Source organism: Heptranchias perlo, chromosome 10 (genome assembly GCF_035084215.1).
Source record: "Heptranchias perlo isolate sHepPer1 chromosome 10, sHepPer1.hap1, whole genome shotgun sequence".
NCBI classification, from domain to species: domain Eukaryota; kingdom Metazoa; phylum Chordata; class Chondrichthyes; order Hexanchiformes; family Hexanchidae; genus Heptranchias; species Heptranchias perlo.
Genome location: NC_090334.1, coordinates 29,223,310 through 29,246,606, shown reverse-complemented (window position 1 = coordinate 29,246,606; position 23,297 = coordinate 29,223,310). Strand labels below are relative to the sequence as shown.

The window sequence follows — 23,297 nt, the reverse complement described above, 5'->3', positions numbered from 1 at the left end:
ACACTGCGCCTTCTCGACTTTAGCCTGCCGTGCCGATTAATATAATCTCGCTTGCTTTGGACAGGAGGTTGAAGCGGTCTGAATGGGGGAAGGTGGTATTTAGAGTCATGCGAGCTCTAATCTTCCTTTAAATACTTTCCTCCTGCGTCACGTACAAGCAGGGTTTTTTGTAGACATCATCTGAATGAAGAAGGATTTTCTCATTTTCATTATTTTGAAATATCCCAGGGCGGATTAATTTGCAGCAAAATTTGCATTGTAATCTTAAGAGCACGGAAATACCTGACGTGGACCTAAATGTTCTAAACATAAATCGCCAAAGCCAAATCCAAAACAGAAAACCTTGTAGACACTCTGTAGCCACGCAGCATCTGTCAGTTGAACACAAGTGGTTGTTTCGGGTACGGACCCCTTCAGCAGAAAAGGTTTGAAGTTGTTAAAGTCAATGTTAAGCCCAGAGAGCTGTAAATCGCCTAAATAGAAAGATGAAGTGCTGTTCCTTTGAGGTCTGAAGTTGTTAAAGTCATTATTCAAGTACTTGGTCCATCAATTCTTCATACAGCGGGAGAAACAGTACTCCATCGTATTCAGTTCTGGGCAAGGGTCTTGTACAGGAAACATCCACTTTTGTTCTCTGAATAGATGTTGCCTGATTTACTCATTGTCCCCAGTGTTTACTGATTTGTTTCAGATTTCTAACATCTGCATTATTTTACTTTTTGTTCATATTGTTCTGTACCCGTGTGGTCTCCAATGAATACAATAGGGAGGTGAGGTAAAGTTGTAATAACATCTTAGCCGTGTAGTTGAAAATATGTCAGGACGGTGCGCCAGTCTTTACTTCACATTAGATAAATGTAAGGAATCTTACAACACCAGGTTATAGTCCAACTGTTTTATTTGAAAATCACAAGCTTTCGGAGGCTTTCTCCTTCGTCAGGTGAGTGTGGGATTCGGATTCCATGGAAGGTTGCCGCATTAGATAAGGCTTTACATTTCAATCGTGTGTCCCATTAGGTTACAAGACCATAAATATCAATCACATCCTCACGTCAAATATTGCCATTTTTTCAGATTTCACCAGAAGATGACAACAGCTCTTAAAGATAATTGCCCATATTAACACCTTCCTTCTAACAAATATATGTTCCGTTAAGACTTTTATTAGATTGGTTTCATTTATAGAAATTGCTGGAAACACTCAGCAGTTCAGTTCTTCCTCAAGTCACACACCATCCTGGTATATCGCTGTTCATTTTTTTGTCTCTGGGTCGAAATCCTGGAACTTTCTACTTAACAGCACTGTTGGAGTACTTTCACCACGTGGACTGCAGCTGTTCAAGAAGAAGACCCACCATCACCTTCTCAAGGGCAATGAGGGACGGGCAATAAATGTTGGCCATGCTAGTGACCTCCACATCCCAGGAATGATTTTTTTAAAAGTCAGCATCTGTGGAGAGAACAGACAAGTTAACGTTTCAGGTGGGTTATACTTTAAACGTTAACTTGTCTGTTCTCTCCACAGATGCTGCCTAACCTACTGAATGTTCCCAGCACTTTCTGTGTTCATTTTTTCATTTGGAACACAACTTTATTAAGATCACAATTTCATGATCTAAACAAAAAGTAGGAATGATATTAACATACAACTTGAAACGATGTATATTGTGATTCTAGCGGTATCATAAATTAAATTATGCTTACACTCAAATGTTTTAATCTATATAGTTTTAATATCAAGTACACGGGTCCAAGTGTGAAGGAAATTATCATAATGCACACCATTCACTCCAGATATCCAGCATCCGCAGTTTTTTGCTTTTTACTTGGTTCCATTTATAGTCGTTAAATTTGCAGAACAAATGACAGAATAGAATTGTGCAACTATTGTAAACTGATGTATTTTGTTTCTCTATTTTATTCCGAATCTCGACTCTCCCACCCGCAAGTCTCCGCACGCCCACGTGAACTCGTTTGCATCTGCCACCCTGTGAAACGATGAGGGCATCGGCATCCGTACCGGGAAACTAATCTCGAATCGTGAAGGACAACTAAAGCTTACTGCTGAACTCCTTCAACCCCAAAACCTTATAAAGATTTTTATCAATCCTGATATCCTCAAAATCCTGGTTTTCGTTACATCTGCGCTATTTACCTAGATAAATGCAGCAAATACCCGATCTAGCTACAATTCTATTAGCATGATGGCGAAATCTGCAGTTTAGTTTAGGATCGGGCATGTTTGCATTGATATTGGAAACGGAGAGCGAAATGGATTGCACTTCCATCTATTGTCTCTTCATAAACCATATAAGTCGTTTCGTACAATGTTGTTGTTTTCGACCCATTGACTTTTCAAAAATGCTCAAAAATGCTTTTAAAAACGTAATGTGCCATGGCTTCAAAAGCATTAAAATGAGTTCTACTCTCAATCCAAGGAACACATTATACGTTAATGTTTAAAAACGTTAATGTTTCCATCTTGAAAATCTGCAAAGTGCAGTGTAGTCATGTGCACGTTCCATGTCCACCAACATTTGGAAATAATTGCAACAAGAATGTTACCATGCTGGCGTGTATGTGAAAACTACAGAAAGTGGCAAGGAATCGTCCTTAAAAAAAACCCAGCAGGTTGTATCCAGCCTTAGAAATCCCCCAACAAAATTAATCCCGAAATATTGCCTGAAGTTTCTTAATGGATCGCGTTTGAAAAACAGCGAATACGATCGTCTGAACAAAGGTTTATGTATAAAGCCAATCTCGTGGAGAATGAACCCATTCGCTGTGTACTGTCACATTACAGGGGTTAGTGCTGCAGTAAGTGTTGGTATTTCAAACCTCCACTTCTGATTATTTGGGGTGATATCGTCATGCGTCGTTAATCATTAGTATCTCTCTATAGGCTCTTAATCAAATTTTGTTTGTATATAATTTTTGCTTTTACATCTATACAACTAGTACAGTATCTGCAAAAGCACACACTTGAGTGTTTATTAACATACAGTGTAATGGTAACTGAATATTACTTATCCACCTAGTCATTTTTTCATTTTTTTTTACTGGGTGTTCAAGAAAGTACATTTTATGAAGATAAAATACATTATAGAATCATAGAGCACAGAAGGAGGCCATTCAGCCCACCGTCCCTGTGCCAGATCTCTGAAAGAGCCACCAATTAGTCCCACTCCCCTGTTCTTTCTCGATAGCCCAGCAAATTTTTCCTTTTTAAGTAGAGATCCAATTCCCTTTTTAAAAATTACTATTGAATCTGCTTTCACCACCCTTTCAGGCAGTGCAGTCCCGACCATAACAACTTGCTGCTTAAAAAAAAATTTCCTCATCTCCCCCAGTTCTTTTGCCAATCACCTTAAATCTGTGAATTTACTTTCAGACTGTAATTTCCGTGAGTTCCTGCCTTATAATCCTTCTCTACTGTCTGTGTTTTCTCCAATCTATCCAGACTGAAATTGCAATTGTGTATTCTGGTTTGAATACTTTTACATGTACACTTAACTTTAACATAGCTGGAAGATTAAAATTAAAGAGGAAATAAAATTGAGAGAAAAGTTCATCCTGAATGCTTTGTGAAAGAAAGGTACAATGGTCACTTGGTGCGGCTTAAAGTGCACTCACTTTGAACTCCATGGCACACTTTTTGTTATCACTGAAATGTGTCCCCCCTCTAGATCCTGGTGTAGCCCAATATTTATTGTAAGACTTTCCAAATGCACTATTCAGTTCAGCTGTTTCCTGAAAAAGCAGCTGTACATTTATTGCATGGTTTCTGCAGATTAGAAAGTTACAAGAGAATGCAGCGTATACTGCCGAGTGATATACTTAAGTCAGAAACTAGAGCCTTAATCTTAAATAAAGCCAATTACATAGGTATGATGGGCAAGTTGACTAAGGTAGATTGGGAAATTAGATTAAAAGGTATAACAATAGATAAGCAACGGCAAACATTTAAAGAAATATTTCATAATTCTCAACAAACATACATTCCATTGAGAAATAAAAACTCCAGGGGAAAAGTGATCTATCCGTGGCTAACTAAAGAAGTTAAGGATAGTATTAGATTAAAAGAAGAGGCTTATAATGTTGTAAAGAAAGTAGTAAGCCTGAGGACTGGGTGAGTTTTAGAAACCAGCAAAGGATGACCAAAAAATTGATAACGAGGGAGAAAATAGAATATGAGAGTAAACTAGCAAGAAATATAAAAACAGATTGTAAGAGCTTCTATAAGTATGTAAAAAGGAAGAGAGTAGTGAAAGTAAGCATGGGTCCCTTAGAGGCTGAGACAGGAGAAATTATAATGGGGAATAAAGAAATGGCAGAGATGTTAAACAAATATTTTGTATCTGTCTTCACAGTAGAAGACACAAAAAGCACACCAGAAATAATGGGGGACCAAGGGTCTAATGAGAGTGAGGAACTTAAAGCAATTAATATTAGTAAAGAAAAAGTACTGGAGGAATTAAGGGGACTAAAAGCCGACAAATTCCCTGGACCTGATGGCCTATATCCTAGGGTTCTAAAAGAGGTGGCCGCAGAGATAGTGGATGCATTGGTTGTGATCTTCCAAAATTCCCTAGATTCTAGAACAGTCCCAGTGGATTGGAAGGTAGTAGATGTAACACTGCTATTCAAGAAAGGAGGGAGAGAGAAAGCAGGGAACTATAGGCTAGTTAGTCTGACATCAGTTGTCAGGAAAATGCTGGAATCCATTATTAAGGAAGTGGTAACAGGGCACTTAGAAAATCATAACATGATTAGGCAGAGTCATCATGGTTTTATGAAAGAGAAATCGTGTTTGACAAATCTATTAGAGTTTTTTGAGGATGTAACTAGCAGGGTAGATAAAGGGGAACCAGTGGATGTAATATATTTGGATTTTCAAAAGGCATTCGATAAAGTGCCACACAAAAGGTTGTTACACAAGATAAGGTCTCACGAGGTTGGGAGTAATGTATCGTCATGGATAGAGGATTGGTTAACGGACAGAAAACAGAGAGTAGGAATAAACGGGTCATTTTCAGGTTGGCAGGCTGTAACTAGTGGGGTGTCGCAAGGATCAGTGCTTGGGCCTCAGCTATTTACAATCTATATTAATGACTTAGATGAACGGGCTGAGTGTAATGTATCCAAGTTTGCTGACGATACAAAGCTAGGTGGGAAAGTAAGCTGGGAGGAGGACACAAAGAGTCTGCAAAGGGTGAGAAGGTGGCAGATGGAGTATAATGTGGGGAAATGTGAGGTTATTCACTTTGGTAGGAAAAATAGAAAAACAGAATATTTTTTAAATGATGAGAAACTATTGAATGTTGTTGTTCAGAGAGATTTGGGTGTCCTTGTCCACAAAACACAGAAAGTTAACATGCAGGTACAGCAAGCAATTAGGAAGGCAAATGATATGTTGGCCTTTATTGCAAGGGAGTTGGAGTACAAGAGTAAGGAAGTCTTGCTACAATGGCAATCAGGGATGGGCAATAAATGTGGGCCTTGCCAGCGACGCCCACATCCCATGAACGAATAATAAAAAAAAATTGTACGGGGCTTTGGTGAGACCACACCTGGAGTACTGTGTACAGTTTTGGTCTCCTTACCCAAGGACGGATATGCTTGTCTTAGAGGTGGTGCAAAGAAGGTTCACTAGATTGATTCCTGGGATGAGAGGATTGTCCTATGAGGAGAGATGGAAAAGAATGGGCCTATGTTCTCTGGAGTTTAGAAGAATGAGAGGTGATCTCATTGAAACGTATAAAATTTTTAGAGGGCTTGACAGGGTAGGTATGGAGAAACTGTTTCCCCTAGCTGGAGAGTCTAGAATTAGGGGGCATAGTCTCAAGATAAGGGGTGGGTGATTTAGGACTGAGATGAGGAGGAATTTATTTCACTCAGAGGGTTGTGATTCTTTGGAATTCTCTACCCCAAAGGGCTGTGGATGCTCAGTCATTGAATATATTCAAAATTGAGATCAATAGATTTTTGGACTCTAAGGGAATCAATGGAGATGGGGATTGGGCGGGAAAGTGGAGTTGAGGTCAAAGATCAGCCATGATCTTATCAAATGACGGAGCAGGCTCGAGGGGCCGTATGGCCTGCTCCTATTTCTCATGTTCTTATACTGGAGATTATTCCTATGAAAAGCCATGTTTTATCAATGGAAGTCAGTAGTCGAGGATTAGCATGTATTATTTGATGAAACAAGGTTTCAACTTCCATTTCTGCTCACCTAAGAGATAGCTGAGCTGATGCCATGCTAATAGTCCTGATACTGCTTTTATATAAGGTTGTTATAAATTTAAGAAGTTATTTCATGGATCTAAAATATATCTTGTTGAACAAGCATTAAAGAACAATTGAAATTATTGAGAAGGTTGGTTGTCCCATCACAAGTTTCACAATTTCTAAAGTTGTCCATTCTACTATGAATCAGAGGGAAACTGATTTAAGTTCAAGTTTAACTCCCACTGAAAGACAATGGCAGATTTAATTTTTAGCTTCCTTTTTATTTGTTTGGTGATCCCATATTTACTTTGTGCAGATAGACTTGGGATATTCAGTCAATTTCTAGTTCAATTTAATTTGGCCCCTGTATTGATTTCCTCTTACACCCAATTTTGACCTTTGTGTTATCCTTTAGAAGGAAGATCATTTCCAATTTTCATTTCTTCTATTTAATCTCATATTCCTTACATATATATATATATATATATTTCTTTAGTGCTTTCTTGCTTCTGTTCATTGGCCTCCAATGATCACAATATGTATTGTGGCTCTATGTGCAATATATCAATGTCCATTAGTTAACGATATATGTGTTTACAAGAGTACATTTATATTTCAGTGTTTGATTCACACCAAAATTGTCTATCGAATTGCTCATTTAGTAGTAGTAGACAATATTAGAGGTGCATTTCCAGCCAGGCAGAATGGGGTTTACATTGCCTGGCTGGAATTGGAACAGTTTTGTTTTGGAGATGGCTTTGTGTACAACAACAACTTGCACTTATATAGCGCCTTAAACGTAGTAAAACGCCCCAAGGCACTTCACAGGAGCGATTGTCAAACAAAATTTGACACCGGGCCACATAAAGAGGTATTAGGACAGGTGACCAAAAGCTTGGTCAGAGAGGTAGGTTTTAAGGTGCGTCTTAAAGGAGGAGAGGTAGAGAGGCGGAGGGGTTTAGGGAGGGAATTCCAGAGCTAAGGGCCTAGGCAGCTGAAGGCATGGCTGCCAATGGTGGAGCGATTAAAATCGGGGGTGCGCAAGAGGCAAGAATTGGAGGAGTGCAGAGATCTCAGAGAGTTGTAGGGCTAGAGGACGTTACAGAGATAAGGAGGGGTGAGGCCATGGAGGAATTTGAAAACAAAGATGAGAATTTTAAAATCGACACATTCCCAGACCAGGAGCCAATGTGGGTCAGCGAGCACAGGAATAATGGGAGAACAGAACTTGGTGCAAGCTAGGATACGGGCAGCAGAGTTTTGGATGAGCTCAAGTTTATGGAGGATGGAAGATGGGCGGCCAGCCAGGAGAGCATTGGAATAGTCCAGTCTGGAGGTAACAAAGGCATGGATGAGGGTTTCAGCAGCAGATGAGCTGAGGCAGGGGCAGAGACGGGCGATATTACGGAGGTGGAAGTAGGCGATCTTGGTGATGGAGCTGATATGTGGTCGGAAGCTCATCTCATGGTCAAAGGTTGTGAACAGTCTGGTTCAGCCTCAGACAGTGGCCAGAGAGAGGTGGAGTTGGTGGCTAGGGAACGGAGTTTGTGACAGGAACCAAAGACAATGGCTGGATATATGGTGCATGGCTGGACATATGGGTGAGTAGAACTCCCTACCCCCAACAGTTAAAAATTCAAATGTGGAGGTCTGAGGGTGGGGGGGGAGGAGAACTCCTGCACTGTAAACATTTAAACTGACCCCCTGAGCACTTTGTAAACCAGGTTTGACATCACTGGATTTCAACTCCATCTGGTGTCAAAGGAAAGTGTGAGATTACCTACTCCTGGGCATCCCACTCCACTTGGCTGTGGAACCAGGGCAGGCTCTGACTCTGGATTTACCAGGCCAGTTTAGTTTTGGTGCCGAGCCAATATTGCTTCACGCGGATAAAACCTGCAATGCAATGGTGGAATTACACAACTGTTGTTATGGTGCAAAGTGGTTTTCTTTCACATGGACCATATAGTTATAGAGTGAATGTAGCCTGAATCCAGATTCAGGGCCTGACCTATCCCTGAAACCAGGTGAAATAGACTCCCTGGAGTCATTTGGAGATTTTCGCCCAATTTATATCCTACATATAAGTTCAACATTTGGTAGTGACACTAAACTTGAAGTGTGAATAGACTCCAGGAAATATTTCTCATGCTGTGACCTCCAGACCCCCCTCCACCCCAATTCAGACACTATTCATAAGTTGCAAATCCCGGTCTTGTTTTATTCATAGATCAATAAATATTATTGTCACAAATAAACTGCACATGTGTAGACAAACTGTACAATGAAAATAGTTTTGTAACTATTTTGTATTTCCCGATGCCTGCTGATTTAAAGTAACCAGAGGCACAATCTTGTCAACCTGAGTTCGAAGTAAGTTAGAATCATGATGTTTAGAAGCATTTGCGGTGGACGATGGATGGGCCAGCTTCATCGTACTCCTGCTTGCTGATCCACATCTGCTGAAAGGTGGATAGAGAGGCCAGAATGGAACCACCGATCCAGACGGAGTATTTACGCTCAGGTGGAGCAATGATCTGAAGTATTAAAAAAGGTCATTAACACTGGGTTGTACTAAAGCGAATCTGCCTGAAATCTATCTTCATACATTACAGTGCAGGAACATTTTCAAGATCTGAAATTTTACAGTAATAGCATTTTATAAAATAATGAAACATGTTATCAAAGTCGGATGGTTAAGGAATAAATGCTTTTAAATTAATACCTGTTGTAAGAATAGATTATCTCTTACAATTATTAATAGTACTGACATAATGTACAAGTTTTGCCAATAACATATTTCGAATCACACCAAGATTTTTAACTCCATTTATATTTATTAAGATTTTGGTTTTGTCACCTTGATTTTCATAGTGCTGGGGGCCAGGGCAGTGATTTCCTTCTGCATACGGTCAGCAATACCAGGGTACATGGTGGTACCACCAGACAGGACATTGTTGGCATACAGGTCCTTACGGATGTCAATGTCGCACTTCATGATGCTGTTATATGTAGTTTCATGAATACCAGCGGACTCCATACCTGTTGTAAGAATAGACCAAACCTTACAATTATGAAGAATGAAAACTCCCAAGCGGGTAACATGAAAATGATGCCATACGATTTCATGAGAAATCACCGCGCACATGTTCAGATTTAATACATATCAAGTCAGATTGAGACATCTGTTGACAGATGGCCACCTAACCAACATATGAACAGAACAACTGGTGCCTGACCTCCAATGCATGCCCATTAGCACATGTTCCACCAGTAGGTTGTTATTACAGCTTTACATGTATTACCTCCGGCTTTCGATTCATGTGAGAGGTTTGACTGGAATGATTTAACATTTTTGAGGTAATGAGTTTCATCGTATCAAAGCAAGGAACAGCACAGGGGGAGGCATTCGGCCCATCGTGTCTGTGCAGGCTCATTGAAAGAGCTATCCAATTAGTCCCATTCCCCTGCTGTTTCCCATAGCCCTGTAATTTTTTCCCTTCAAGTATTTATCCAATTCCCTTTTGGAAGTTACTATTGAATCTGCTTCCATCACCCTTTCAAGGCAGTGCATTCCAGATCATTACAACTTGCTGCATAAACAAACATTTCCTCATGTCGCCTGTGGCTCTTTTGCTGATCACATTAATTCTGTGCCATCTCTGGTTACCGATCCTTTTGCAACTGGAAACAGTTTCTCCTTATTTACTCTATCAAAACCATTCATGATTTTGAACATCTCCATCAAACCTTCCCTCAATCTTCTGTTCTAAGGCAAACAACCTCAGTTTCTCCAGTCTCTCCACATAACAGAAGTCCCTCTGGTAGCATTCTAGTAAATTTCTTCTGCACCCTCTCTAGGAATATAGGTCAACTTTATATTTCAAAATGTTCAACAAAGTAAAACAAAATTCAGAAGTATATAAATCTGAATGCCTACCAATGAAAGATGGCTGGAAGAGGGTCTCGGGGCAACGGAAACGCTCGTTACCAATGGTGATGACCTGACCATCAGGTAATTCGTAACTCTTCTCCAGGGAAGATGAAGAAGCTGCAGTGGCCATTTCATTCTCAAAGTCCAGGGCGACGTAGCACAGCTTCTCCTTGATGTCACGGACAATCTCACGCTCAGCTGTAGATAGACAAGGAAATCATTGAGATGGCCTTTGTTGAATTTCAGAATGCAAATAATGCAGTGTGCTATGTAAACTGGTAGCCACATACCAGTTGTCACAAAGGAGTAGCCACGTTCAGTAAGGATCTTCATGAGGTAGTCAGTCAGATCCCTACCAGCCAGGTCCAGACGCATGATGGCATGAGGCAGAGCATAACCCTCATAGATGGGGACATTGTGAGTGACACCATCGCCAGAGTCCAGGACAATACCTAGAGTAACAGAATGTAAATTTAAATTGGAACTTCATGAACCTCGTCGTTCCGCTGTTCTCTAATCACATTTCCAAAAGTTTATATGGATGACCCCACCTTCAGCACAAATTTAACATCTCTGAGGTAATGAGTATAGGTTTATTTTATATTTCAAAATGTCCAGCAAATTAACACAACATTCAGAAGTGGTATATTCAATGTGGATAAATTACTGGTAAGGCTTATCAATATTGTTTAATATAATTAATATACAGCAATACTTTGGATGAAATTTTAAACAAAATGTGACATCAGTATTCTTTAAATTCTACTGTTTCTTCGATTTTAATTTGGAAAGTCAGTCCAGTAATTTTAGAGGATTGTCTGAAGCGTCTGCTGTGTCAGTAAGCATCATTGTCTGGGACTTTTGTGCTCACCTGTGGTACGACCAGAGGCGTACAGGGATAGGACAGCCTGAATGGCAACGTACATTGCTGGGACGTTGAAGGTCTCAAACATGATTTGGGTCATTTTCTCACGGTTAGCCTTGGGGTTCAGAGGAGCCTCAGTGAGAAGTGTGGGGTGCTCTTCGGGTGCCACGCGGAGCTCGTTGTAGAAGGTGTGGTGCCAGATCTTCTCCATATCGTCCCAGTTGGTGATAATACCGTGCTCGATGGGATACTTCAGGGTCAAGATACCTCTCTTGCTCTGGGCCTCATCACCTACATAGGAATCCTTCTGACCCATACCTACCATGACACCCTATAATGTACAGAAGAACACATTAACAACTTGAACATTAAAGAGCTGTCAATCTTCATATTGTTCAATCTATATTATAAGATGATAATGAATAAACTATCGTTACAGATCAAAAATATAATTATCTTGCTAAGACTTTGAAGAGCAAATTTTGTAGCCTGATTAAAAATCTCAGAAGTACAACTTCGAAGACAATTGTAAAGGGAAAGCTTTTGTGCGTCAAATGGGGGAAAGCTTATAAAATGTACAAAGCAGAACATTTAAAAAAATGGAAATAATCCTGGCGAGTTTTACATTTCATGTGGCTCAAGCGGCAAGACCATCGTGTGCTGGGTACCTGGTGGCGTGGGCGGCCGACGATGGAGGGAAATACGGCTCGCGGGGCATCATCTCCGGCGAATCCAGCCTTCACCAGACCGGAGCCATTGTCGCACACTAAGGCGGTGGTTTCCTCGTCGTCGCACATGGTGATTTGGGATCTACAAACAGAACGTGGTGTGATGAAACAGACATTGGCAGCATGTATATTACCACACACTGGAACCGTGTACAGACTCAAAAGCAACAGTACTACAATCAATGATATATAGTAGTTTTTCGTATGGCTAATTCCTGCTTTATTGATGTTTAGCTATTCAACTGGTTTATTGTGGTTACTGCAAAGCCATTTTCATAGCACCAGGTGCCGACTGCCGTAAAGCTATAGTTGACACTTGGATTCTAAATATATTTAAACTACTTTCATAAAGGCTTGTTCGGGTTGTATCTGTTTGGCGTGGCATTTCTCCCTACAGTATCGCTAACTGCAAAGAAAGCAAAACCACGCAGAGCAAATATGAAGCTCGGGTCAAGATGTCCTTCAAGACTTCAATTGGATGAACTTCATTGCAGGTTAATTATGCGATTTTTAAAAATGTTAAATTCCACTAATAAAATAGTGACTCCAGGTTCAACAAAGTTTAAATTCCTAGTGCTGCGGCGTAGTGATGTAGCTAAAGATGTGTTTTGGTCCAGCAAAATGTTCTTATGTTACTGTCGACTCTCGTTTAGTTGCTTTAACTAGAGTTTTAAGAAGGTATCTACTTTAATCTTTAAGATTCCACTGATAACACCTGATCAAATAATGCAACGTGTGGAAAGATTAATATAAGACAACCAATACCGAGATTTATAAATGTAAGGACTTGCACAACACCAGGTTCTGGTCCAACAGTTTTATTTTAAATCACAAGCTTTCGGAGCTTTCCTCCTTCGTCAGGTGAGTGAATAAAACTGTTGGACTATAATCTGGTGTTGTGCAAGTCCTTACATTTGTCCCCCCCAGTCCATCACCGGCATCTCCACATCATGGAGATTTATAAAGAACTTTTCCAAATCTGTTCAAATTATATTTAATGAAAACAAATTTAAAACTTTTATTTTCCTTCTTTTCTTGAGTAATAAACCTAATTTTAACAATGAGTCCAAAAACGATTCACTCGTTTCAAATTTTTAAGGTGCGAGGATAGTAAACGCTCCTTTTTAAAGTCTTAAATTCCACTTAAAGGAGTTTGCGTTTAAAAATGACACATAGTTGTATAAATTTGAAAAGTTTCCATTGTAAGGACAACCCCCTTTCGCCCCACCCCCATGACTTGGATAGGTTTGGAGAACTTACCAGATCAGCACCTTCAGTCAACAGGCTTCTCTGCAAAGCTGCGTCGAGATTAAGTGAGAGAGAAACAAGGATTTATATTCCCCGATGTGTTGGCGAAACAGAAAGCCCTCTGAGGGAAAGCCCGGGACCGTGTCCTTATTTGGTAGCCTTCACGCCACTGAGCCGCAGTGAAACCATTAATGGAGACGGCGGCTATGAAGGGGAAACAAGCAGAGTCTGATCACACTCCGAACAGCTCCAAGCTTAGCCCATGTAAGGAGAGTGGCTTCGGCAGCCTGCAAATCTGCAGCGGCCTACACAGAAACATCAAAGGAATGGCCAAATAGGGAATTGCAACTGGAAACATTCTTGACTGCCGAAAGGTGGGAATGTAAGGGCAAGACAAGAGTCTCGCCAGCAAAAAGCCAGCACCGTGAAAGCCATAGTTCCTCATGGACTAGCAATCGCGCCACAGAGGGTCAAATGCGTATGTCTCCAGAGAGAGACTTGATTTACATTCTGTGTTATAATCGGATGTTGATCTGTTGTGAATTGGTTTACAATCAAAGTAGGATGTGAATGACACAGAAGCAAACATTTCTGTGGACATCGCTCGGTGTAGAACCTTTGGACAGCTCGGTGATTTTGGCGCCGTTCTAATTCTAGTTTGGAATTAATCTTAGATGATAAATCGCGCCAGTCACTGTAGTGCAACACATATTATACAGTGTGTATATATAATATATAGTATATTGTATATATACATAGTATAAATAATATATATATATGTATGTATTTATACAATACATCGCTCATTTAACTTCAAGCCATGTGATCCCCATTTAAACCACGCTGCATTGATAAAATGCCACATGGAGTTGTACACATATTAACAAATATTAGGATGAAACAGTCGACAATATCATAGATCAACTCTGGGCCCACCTCTGAAACATTGTAGGAAGTGTATCATACATATTGGCAAGCGATGCTGTCAGAACACCGCTTTACTAAGATAGTAAATAAGCATTTAGGAACATTTCTATGACATTGCGCTGTATGTGTAGTCCACTCGGAAGATCTGTGACATTTCTTTTTGTTGAATTTATTGGCGGATAGGGGGTGGAGGGTAGATTCTGAAACACCATAAAGTTGCAGACGTGTTGAGTGAACTGATTTAGTTTAGTAACTAAAAATAGAAAAGTATAAGAGGAATTTCGTGGTTTACAGTGGCCCGCCACACCGAGGAAAGGCTTCGAGTGGTTCCAGAGGAGGTTCACGGCTTGGTTCTATCGACGCAACTTTGAATTTCCTTGAAGGAATTACGAGAGTGCTCCATGGAATTATTGATATCAACTGGTTCCGGGGTTTGCCTCTAACAAAGTTCAATAAGTGGGAACAATATACGTAATTATATTTACATTTATATTTAATTATTTTAGACTGAGAAATATCAAGCTATATTCTATAACAGTGGAACAAACTGCACGTTTCACAGATGTATTGGTCCAAGTTCTATTTTGATTCTGGGCCGATTTCTGCTAGGTTTTTCTTATTTCTGTCAAAAATGAACCAGAGAGAGCAAAGGATAGGATTGTATGACTCTATAATCGTGTGAGTGGGAATGGTACATACTGTGTCACCGCCACATTGTATAGTTCATTGGCAGATAAACGTGTTTTCAGAGCGCACCAAAAAGGTATGGAGTATCCGAGTCTCTTAATGTGAAATAGTAACAGTCTTTGTGCCCGGTCTACCAGGACAATTACAGGACGGGAGCCATTGGAGTTCTTTGAAGAGCTTTATGAATTCTATGTCGTTTTAAAAAAGAAACGAAGTTATTATCCTGTCAAAAATGCATTAAAACAGTACGAGATTACCGAAAGCTTCCCGTGTTTCAATAAACAGACCTTCACATAGATTTTAACAGTTAGGATGTAACACTATCTGCTATGGACGCGAACTATTTGGGTGGATGACAGTTCGACTGAAGCACTGAATTGGGTCCAGTGTGTTGTCTCAGCTGTTGCATGGACGGGGATACGGCAAGGTTGCTATTTGTATGATAGAGTCTCGTTGGAATGCAACAGATATTTTGGACTTCATGCCCCGCCTCTGGAGTTTACTGGAAAAGTTAACAAGAAACAGCGTTACACGGTGCAGTTAATATGATCTTAACCTGTAAGTGTGAACTAGCTGTGTCAGGTACTAAAATACTTTTCTCACAGAAAACTCAACGGAACGATTTATCGCCTTACAGCTTAGCACTAATTCGCACTACATTGTGGAATATATTTTCGTTTAGCATGTAACCCATCCACTGGCTTAAATATTCACTCCCTCCACCACCTCCTGACCCCCCCCCCCCCCCTCCCAAAGCCTCTCTACCACCTACAAGGCACAAGTCAGAAGTGTGATGGAATACTCTCCACTTGCCTGGATGGGTGCAGCTCCAACAACAGTTAAGAAACTCGACACCATCCAGGACAAAGCAGTCTGTTGGATCAGCAGCCCATCTACCATCTCAAACATCCACTCCCTCCACCACCAGTGCACCGTGGGTGCCCGATGTACTATCCACAAGATGCACTGCACTAAAGTGCCAAGACTTCTTCCACAGCACCTTCCAAATCGACGACCTCTACCACCTAGAAGGACAAGGGCAGCAGGTGTATGGCAGCACCTTCCAAGTTCCCCTACAAGTCAGACACCATCCTGACTTGGAAATATATCATCGTTCCTTCATTGTCACTGGGTCAAAATCCTGGAACTCCCTACCTAACAGCACTGTGTGACTACCTTCACCACATGGACTGCAGCAGTTCAAAAAGAAGGCTCACTACCACCTTCTCAGGGGCAACTAGGGATGGGCAATAAATGCTGGCCTTGCTACCGATGCCCACATCCCCAGAATGAATAAATAAAGGTACCTGCAGCCTTTGAAACCTGTTAAGTCTATGGCATTCTCTATTATTAGACCATACAACAGATCAGAATCAATTGTTTGAAAGGGTTACTATAAATATAGTCATGTTTATTTCTTTTATTCAGGATTTCATCGAATTCCCTAATAATCAACAGAATGCCATAAGAGACTGTCTCTTCAGGGAAAAAAAGTGATGGGCTTTTTTGCAGATGCGAACATAAAGTACCAGTTTCCAAAATTGTTGGTTAAGTAAAAATCTGATCAGATCACATTACAGCCTGATCCAATCTGTGATCTTTGTGGTTCTAACAGCAGTATTTGGCTTTTTCCAGCCCTGATCTATTTGCATTGAAAATATTGAGTCTCAGTTTATAGTAAAAGATCTCCCATGGGTGCACGACTGTTAATTTTCAAAACATAGCTCTGACCCCCTCCATTCATGCAGTAAGACCTGGACAACATCTAGGCTTGGGCTGATAAGTGGCAAGTAACATTCACGCCACACAAGTGTCAAGCAATGACTATCTCCCCTTGACATTCAATGGCATTATCATTACCATCAACATCCTCGGGGCCACCATTGACCAGAAATTGAACTGGACCAGTCACATAAATGCCGTGGCTACGAGAGCAGGTCAGAGGCTGGGTATTCCACGGTCAGTAGTACACCTCCTGACTCCCTAAAGCATCCATCTCTACCGCCTACAAGGCACAAGTCAGAAGTGCGATAGAATATTCTCCACTTGCCTGGATGGGTGCAGCTCCAACAATACTCAAGAAGCTCGACACTATTCAGGACAAAGCAGTATGCCTGATCGATACCCCATCCACTGGCTTAAACACCCACTTCCTCCACCATTGGCATACTGTGGTTACAGTATGTACTATTCACAGGATGCATTGCAGCAACTTGCCAAGGCTTCTTCGGCAGCACCTCCCAAACTTGCGACTTCTACCACCTAGAAGGATAAGGGCAGCAGGTGCATGGTCACACCATCACCTTCCAAGTTTCATTTATAGAAAATGCTGGAAACACCCAGCAGCTCAGTTCCCCTCCGAGTCACACACCATCCTGATTTGGACGTTTATCGCTGTTCTTTCATTGTCCCTGGGTCAAAATGCTGGAACAACTTACCGAACAGCATGGTGGAGCACTTTCACCATACCGACTGCAGCGGTTCAAGGAGAACGCCCTCCACCAGTTTCTCAAGGGACTAAATTATGAGGACAGTTTGCATAGATTAGGCTTGTACTTCCTTGAATATAGAAGTTTAAGGGGTGATCGAGTTGAGGTGGTTAAGAACTCTCTCCCCCAAAATGCTGTTGAGGCTAGGTCAGTTGAAAATTTCAAAACTGAGATTGATAGATTTTTCTTAGGCAAGGGTATTAAGGGTTATGGAACCAAGATGGGTAGATGGAGTTAGGATACAGATTAGCCATGATCTAATTGAACGGTGGAACAGGCTTGAGGGGCTGAATGGCCTACTCCTGTTTCTATGTTCCTATGTAACTTGGGAAGGGCAATAAATGCTGGCCTTGCCACCGATGCCCACATCCCAACCATGAATATATTTTTTAAAAATCACTATGATGGTCTTTGTCATTTTTAAAGATGTTATTCTGGTTTAGAACACCATGTTACAAATCACTTTCCATCTAATAGTACAAACATTTGGTGGTGCAAATTCAACCTTTGAAATAGCACAGTCATCATGTGAGGCCCAAGTCTCTCTCCAGACATCATCTTCCAACACATGCCAGCTGTCCTGACCACCTGTCATTGCTCAACACATAGCCAGTCAGACATAGGCAATTCAGTCAGGAAAGCATTTGGTGCAGTTGCTGGACAATTAATCCTAAACATGTTGCAAGTCATCTTTTTGCAGCCGGAGAAAAACCTCATCCTTGTACAGAAGTAGGAAAGCTCTCAAATTTGGGGTCGTGTTTGGAAATTCAAAAGTATTTTTATTGCAGTGTTTCATCACAGTTTATCCATTTCAAATCTGCATTTCAGAGAATTACTTGCAACATACTACCATCAGATTTCTAACCCTGGAATTATCCTGTCATTTAACCATGCCCTGTACCCTCTGGGTAATCCAAGAAAATTATGTTTTTCATTCTGGGTTTTTCTACAAGAATCCACAAGTCCCCGACTGCCAGCTCAAGACCTGGTGTTACCATATGCCATTCTTCAGGACACATATAACTGTAATTCTGTTCATGGTTTCACCTTTCCCCACAATGTTGCTAAAAGTATGATTGTGACAGTGATCAATAATCATAGAATCATAGAAAATTTACAGCACAGAAGGAGGCCATTTGGCCCATCGTGTCCATGCCGGCTGAAAATGAGCCTCCTAGCCTAATCCCACTTTCCAGCACTTGGACCGTGGCCTTGTAGGTCACGACACTTCAGGTGCACATCCAGGTACTTTTTAAATGAGTTGAGGATTTCTGCCTCTACCACCCTTTCAGGCAGTGAGTACCAGACCCCTACCATCCTCTGGGTAAAAAAAAATTTCCTCAGCTCCCCTCTAATCCTTCTACCAATTACTTTAAATCTATGCCCCCTGTTTATTGACCTCTCTGCTAAGGGAAAAAGGTCCTTCCTATCCACTCTATCTAGACCCCTCATAATTTTCTACACCTCAATTAAATCACCCCTCAGCCTCCTCTGTTCCAAAGTAAATAACCCAGCATATCCAATCTTTCCTCATAGCTAAAATTCTCCAGTCCTGGCAACATCCTCGTAAATCTCCTCTGTACTCTCTCTAGTGCAATTACATCCTTCCTGTAATGTGGTGACCAGAACTCTACACAGTACTCAAGCTGTGGCCTAACCAGTGTTTTGTATAGTTCGAGCAAAACATTCCTACTCTTATATTCTATGCCTCGGCTAATAAAGAAAAGTATTCCATAAGCATTCTTAACCACCTTATCTACCTGTCCTGCTACCTTCAGGGATCTGTGGACATGCACTCCAAGGTCCCTCACTTCCTCTACACCTCTCAGTATCCTCCCATTTATTGTGTACTCCCTTGCCTTCTTTGCCCTCCCCAAATGCATTACCTCACACGTCTCTGGATTGAATTCCATTTGCCACTTTTCTGCCCACCTGACCAGTCCATTGATATCTTTCTGTAGTCTACAGCTTTCCTCCTCACTATCAACCACACGGCCAATTTTTGTATATCATCTGCAAACTTCGTAATCATGCCCCCTACATTTAAGTCCAAATCATTAATATATAATCACAAAATGTTGGAATTTGCAGTGTAATAGCATTGCCCAAAGTAGTACCTCGCTGTCGTTCTTAAAATCCAAGAGAAAAGTCATTATTCTATACTAGAGGTCAAATCTACTAAATTAACCTTGTAAAGAAAATTGAAGTGAATGACTTCATTACACTACATGGTTACGTGCCTCATTTCCTCCTGTTCAATGCCAGTTGGAATGTATTTCCTTTTGCTCTTTGACATAACATAGTGAATACATATTATTGCCACTGGACTGGGGCTACTTCAAAACACCAACATATTCTGAATGATTCCAGATCTGTCTGGACTATATCAAGCACTATCGGGCCTCATTCTCCTCAGCCAAAACTGTTCTCTACACCAGGATTATCCTGGAGAGCAAAAATGACCCCCGGCTTCTATTCTTCTCCACCAACCACCTTAAACCCCTCCCCCCTGCACCCTCAGCTCCAACAACAAATGCGAGAAGCAGTGATGGCTGGTGACCTTTCAGACAGGTGAGGCATATGCTACGCATGCCTAACCAAGCCAGCATGTTCCCATGGGCCCTTTGTGCACGTGACACAGTCCAGGACACAAGCCAGTAATCTGCCTGCCATTTTTGGGTAGTTTTCATGATGAAACGGCAAAACAAAATGCTGAACCATCAGCCATTCCAAATTCAAGACACAACTATAAGTTCCGCACTGGAAGTCTCAGTGAGGAAGTGCCTCACGCCTCACTTGACTAGCCGCCACTGGCGAGAAGTTCATGGACTTATTTGCAACTAAGATTGAGACCATCTGTCCAGCTGCCTCGGCTGCTTCCCCTCCTTTCCCCCTGCCCACCAAATACCTCCACCAAGGCCTGCCCTGGCCATAAACCCATGTTGTTGTTGTTGATTATTGAAGATGTTTATAAGTGGTTTTGTAGTGATGGACAGCTATATAGAATGTGGCTTTATCTAAACATTTCTAATAATGCAATTAGATTTGTTTGGAATCTTTTTATAGTCAACTCCTTTTTTACATTACAACCTATTGTTTTTTTTCTACAATGACAAAAAATACTTAGCATGGCTTTAAATACAGTGCAAGGCCTGATAATCAATATTCTTGTCAGACTCAGCTTTCAGTATATGAGAACCAACTGAGGGAAATTCTGAACAAATTAGTACTAACATTTCCATTCTGTTTTATGAGAGAAATTTATTAGCATAAACATTAGAATTTCCCCAAAACCATTAACAAAAGGAGTAGTTTTCCCAAACTGCCTCACTCTAGAAATTTAAAGGAACATAAATTCCTTATGCCATATTAGGTAATGAAGCTTTGGCAACAAGCATCAGGCATCAAAGCCCAATGAGCACTATCCCATTAAAATGTCTTTACAATAAATACTCTTGTGTCAGCCGTGCGCATGATGTCTATCACCTATTTTGTAATGGTGAAGGATACCTGTCAATTTTCTTCATCACTGTTTAAGTGTTTAAGTATCTGTATTTTATCCCTTTCTCATTGATTTTTTTCTACTTTTGTTATATTTCAGTTATTCACCAGTCAAATTATGCAACATTTTTCTCAATTTCAATTTACTCCTCAATTCCATTTTGCCAAATATTAGTATATAATCATATTCTACCAAAAATTTACATAATTGCATTCTACTAAGAAATTGAACACAATCAAGTTCTCCTAAAATATTCTACACAGTCGCATTCTCCCAAAAAATTCTACATAATTACATTCTATTAAAAAATTAAACAAAATCTTGACTGTACAAATAAATTCTGCATAATCCTATTCTACCAAAAATTGTACATAATTGCTTTCTACTAAAAATGTCTATATAATCACATTCTATCAAAACATTGTACACAATTAGATTCTACTAAAAATTCCACATCATTGCATTCTACTAAAAATTTGACACAGTTGCATTCGATAAAAATTTCTACATAATCACATTCTACTAATAAAATTCCAAATAATCATATACTACTAAAAATTCCACATTATTACATTCGACAAAATATTCTGTCAAGTCCCGTTGTCCCAATAAATTCCACACAACTCCATCTTAGGAACATTGGAACAAAGGAACAGGTGTAGGCCATTCAGCTCCTCAAATCTGAATGGCCTACATTGAGACCATGGCTGATCAGTATCCTAACTCCATTTACCCTCTTTGGCTCCATATCCCTTAATGCCTTTGGCTATCAAAAATCTATCGATTTCAGATTTAAAATGATTAATTGAGCTAGCATCTGCTGCTTCTTGTGGGAGAGAGTTCCACACTTCTACTACACTTTGTGTGACAAACTGCTTCCTAACTTCTCTCCAGAATGGCCTGGCTCTGATTTTAAGTTTATGCCCTTTGTCCTAGACTTCCCCACCAGCGGAAAAAGTTTCACTCTATCTACCCTATCAGTTCCTTTCAAAATCCTAAAAACCTCAATTAAATCATAGGAACATAAGAACATAGGAACAGGAGTAGGCCATTCAGCCCCTCAAGCCTGTTCTGCCATTCAATGAGATCTAGACTTCCCCACCAGTGGAAAAAAATTCTCTTCCCTATCAATTCCTTTCAAAATCGTAAAAACCTCAATTATTTCACCTCATAACCTTCTATATTCCAGGGAATACAAGCCTAGTTTATTTAATCTCTCCTCATAATTTAACCTTTGGAGCCCTGGTAACATTCTGGTGAATCTGCGCTGCGTTCCTTCCAAGGCCAATATATCCTTTCTAAGGTGCGGTGCCCAGAATTGTACACAGTACTCCAGATGTGTTCTAACCAGGGCTTTGTATAGTTGTAGCAAAACTTCCTCCCCTTTATATTCATGTCCTCTAGATATAAAGGCTAACATTCCATTTGCCTTTTTGATTATCTTTTGTACCTGACTACTACATTTTAGTGATCTGTGCACATGGACCCCTAAATCTTTTGGACCTCCTGTTCCTAGCTTTTCAACATTTAAAAAATACTCGGATCCAAGTGAATGACTTCACACTTACCTGTGTTGAAATCCATCTGCCACAGTTTTGCCCACTCATTTAATCTATCAATGTCTCTTTGTAATTTTATGCTCCCGCCTACACTACTTACTATGCCACCAATCTTTGTGTTATCGGTAAACTTAGATATATAACTTTCTATTGTGTTAGCCAAGTCATTAATAAATATAGTGAATAGTTAAGGCCCCAGCACAGATCCTTGTGGGACACCACTAGTCACTTCCTTCCAATTCGAGTACATACCCATTATCTCTACTCTTTGTCTTCTACTGCCTAACCAATCTCCTAACCAGGTCGATAATTTGTCTTCAATTCCATGAGCTTTAATTTTAGCTAACAGTCTCTTATGTGGAACCTTATCGAATGCCATCTGGAAGTCCATATAAACTACATCCATAGATATTGCCCTGACTACTACTTTAGTTACTTCCTCAAAAAACCCAGTTAGGTTCATTAGACATGACTTACCCTTTACAAATCCACATTGGCTCTCTCTAATGAACTCAAATTTCTCTAAGTGCTCAGTCACACTGTCCTTAATTATAGATTCCAATAATTTCCCCACAACAGATATTAGGCTGACAGGTCTATAATTTCCAAGTTTCTCTTTCTCACCTTTATTAAATAATTGAGTTACATTTGCAATTTGCCAATCTAAAGGGACAATTCCTTAACTGAGAGAGCTTTGGAAGATATGGCTAAAGCATCTGCAGTTTCCTCACCCATTTCCTATGTTCCTATGTTCCTAAAACTCTGGGGTGGAAACCATCAGGTCCTGGAGATTTGTTAGTCTTTAGTGCCATTATTTTTCCCAACACTGTTTTTTTGCTTACATTAATTTTATTGAGTTCCAATCCTTGATTCATTATTAGTTTCCCTGGAATGTCAGCTATATTACCCTTTTCCTCTACTGTGAAGACTGAAACAACGCAATCATTCAACAAGTCTGCCATTTCCTTATTTTCATTTACAATATTACCGGCATCTGTTTTTAAAGGGCCCACATTACCCTTGACTACCCTTTTTCTTCTAATATAATTGTAGAAACTTTTTGTGTTAATCTTGATATCCCTCACAAGTTTCTTTTCATATTCCATTTTTGCAGCTCTTACCATCTTTTT

The 23,297-nt window shown here is 40.3% G+C and overlaps 1 protein-coding gene across 1 annotated transcript; it reads right to left on the bottom strand.

Annotated features, from left to right (window-relative positions):
- Positions 1 to 8,424: 8,424 nt before the first annotated feature.
- Positions 8,425 to 13,120, bottom strand: LOC137326375 (actin, alpha cardiac muscle 1). The gene is made up of 7 exons (XM_067991383.1): positions 13,016 to 13,120; positions 11,696 to 11,837; positions 11,034 to 11,358; positions 10,453 to 10,614; positions 10,169 to 10,360; positions 9,089 to 9,270; positions 8,425 to 8,765 (listed from the first exon to the last, which is right to left on the bottom strand). Exons 2-7 carry the CDS (start codon positions 11,822 to 11,824, stop codon positions 8,622 to 8,624), a joined length of 1,134 nt encoding a protein of 377 aa, XP_067847484.1. The 5' UTR covers positions 11,825 to 11,837; positions 13,016 to 13,120; the 3' UTR covers positions 8,425 to 8,621.
- Positions 13,121 to 23,297: the final 10,177 nt, after the last annotated feature.

Excerpts from the sequence above, each read along its gene's own strand:
- LOC137326375 (XM_067991383.1), bottom strand. The coding sequence starts at position 11,824 with ATGTGCGACGACGAGGAAACCACCGCCTTAGTGTGCGACAATGGCTCC. Across the intron at positions 11,359-11,695 it reads TCGGCCGCCCACGCCACCAG|GGTGTCATGGTAGGTATGGG; the intron begins GTACCCAGCACA and ends TGTACATTATAG. Across the intron at positions 10,361-10,452 it reads CTACTCCTTTGTGACAACTG|CTGAGCGTGAGATTGTCCGT; the intron begins GTATGTGGCTAC and ends GTCTATCTACAG.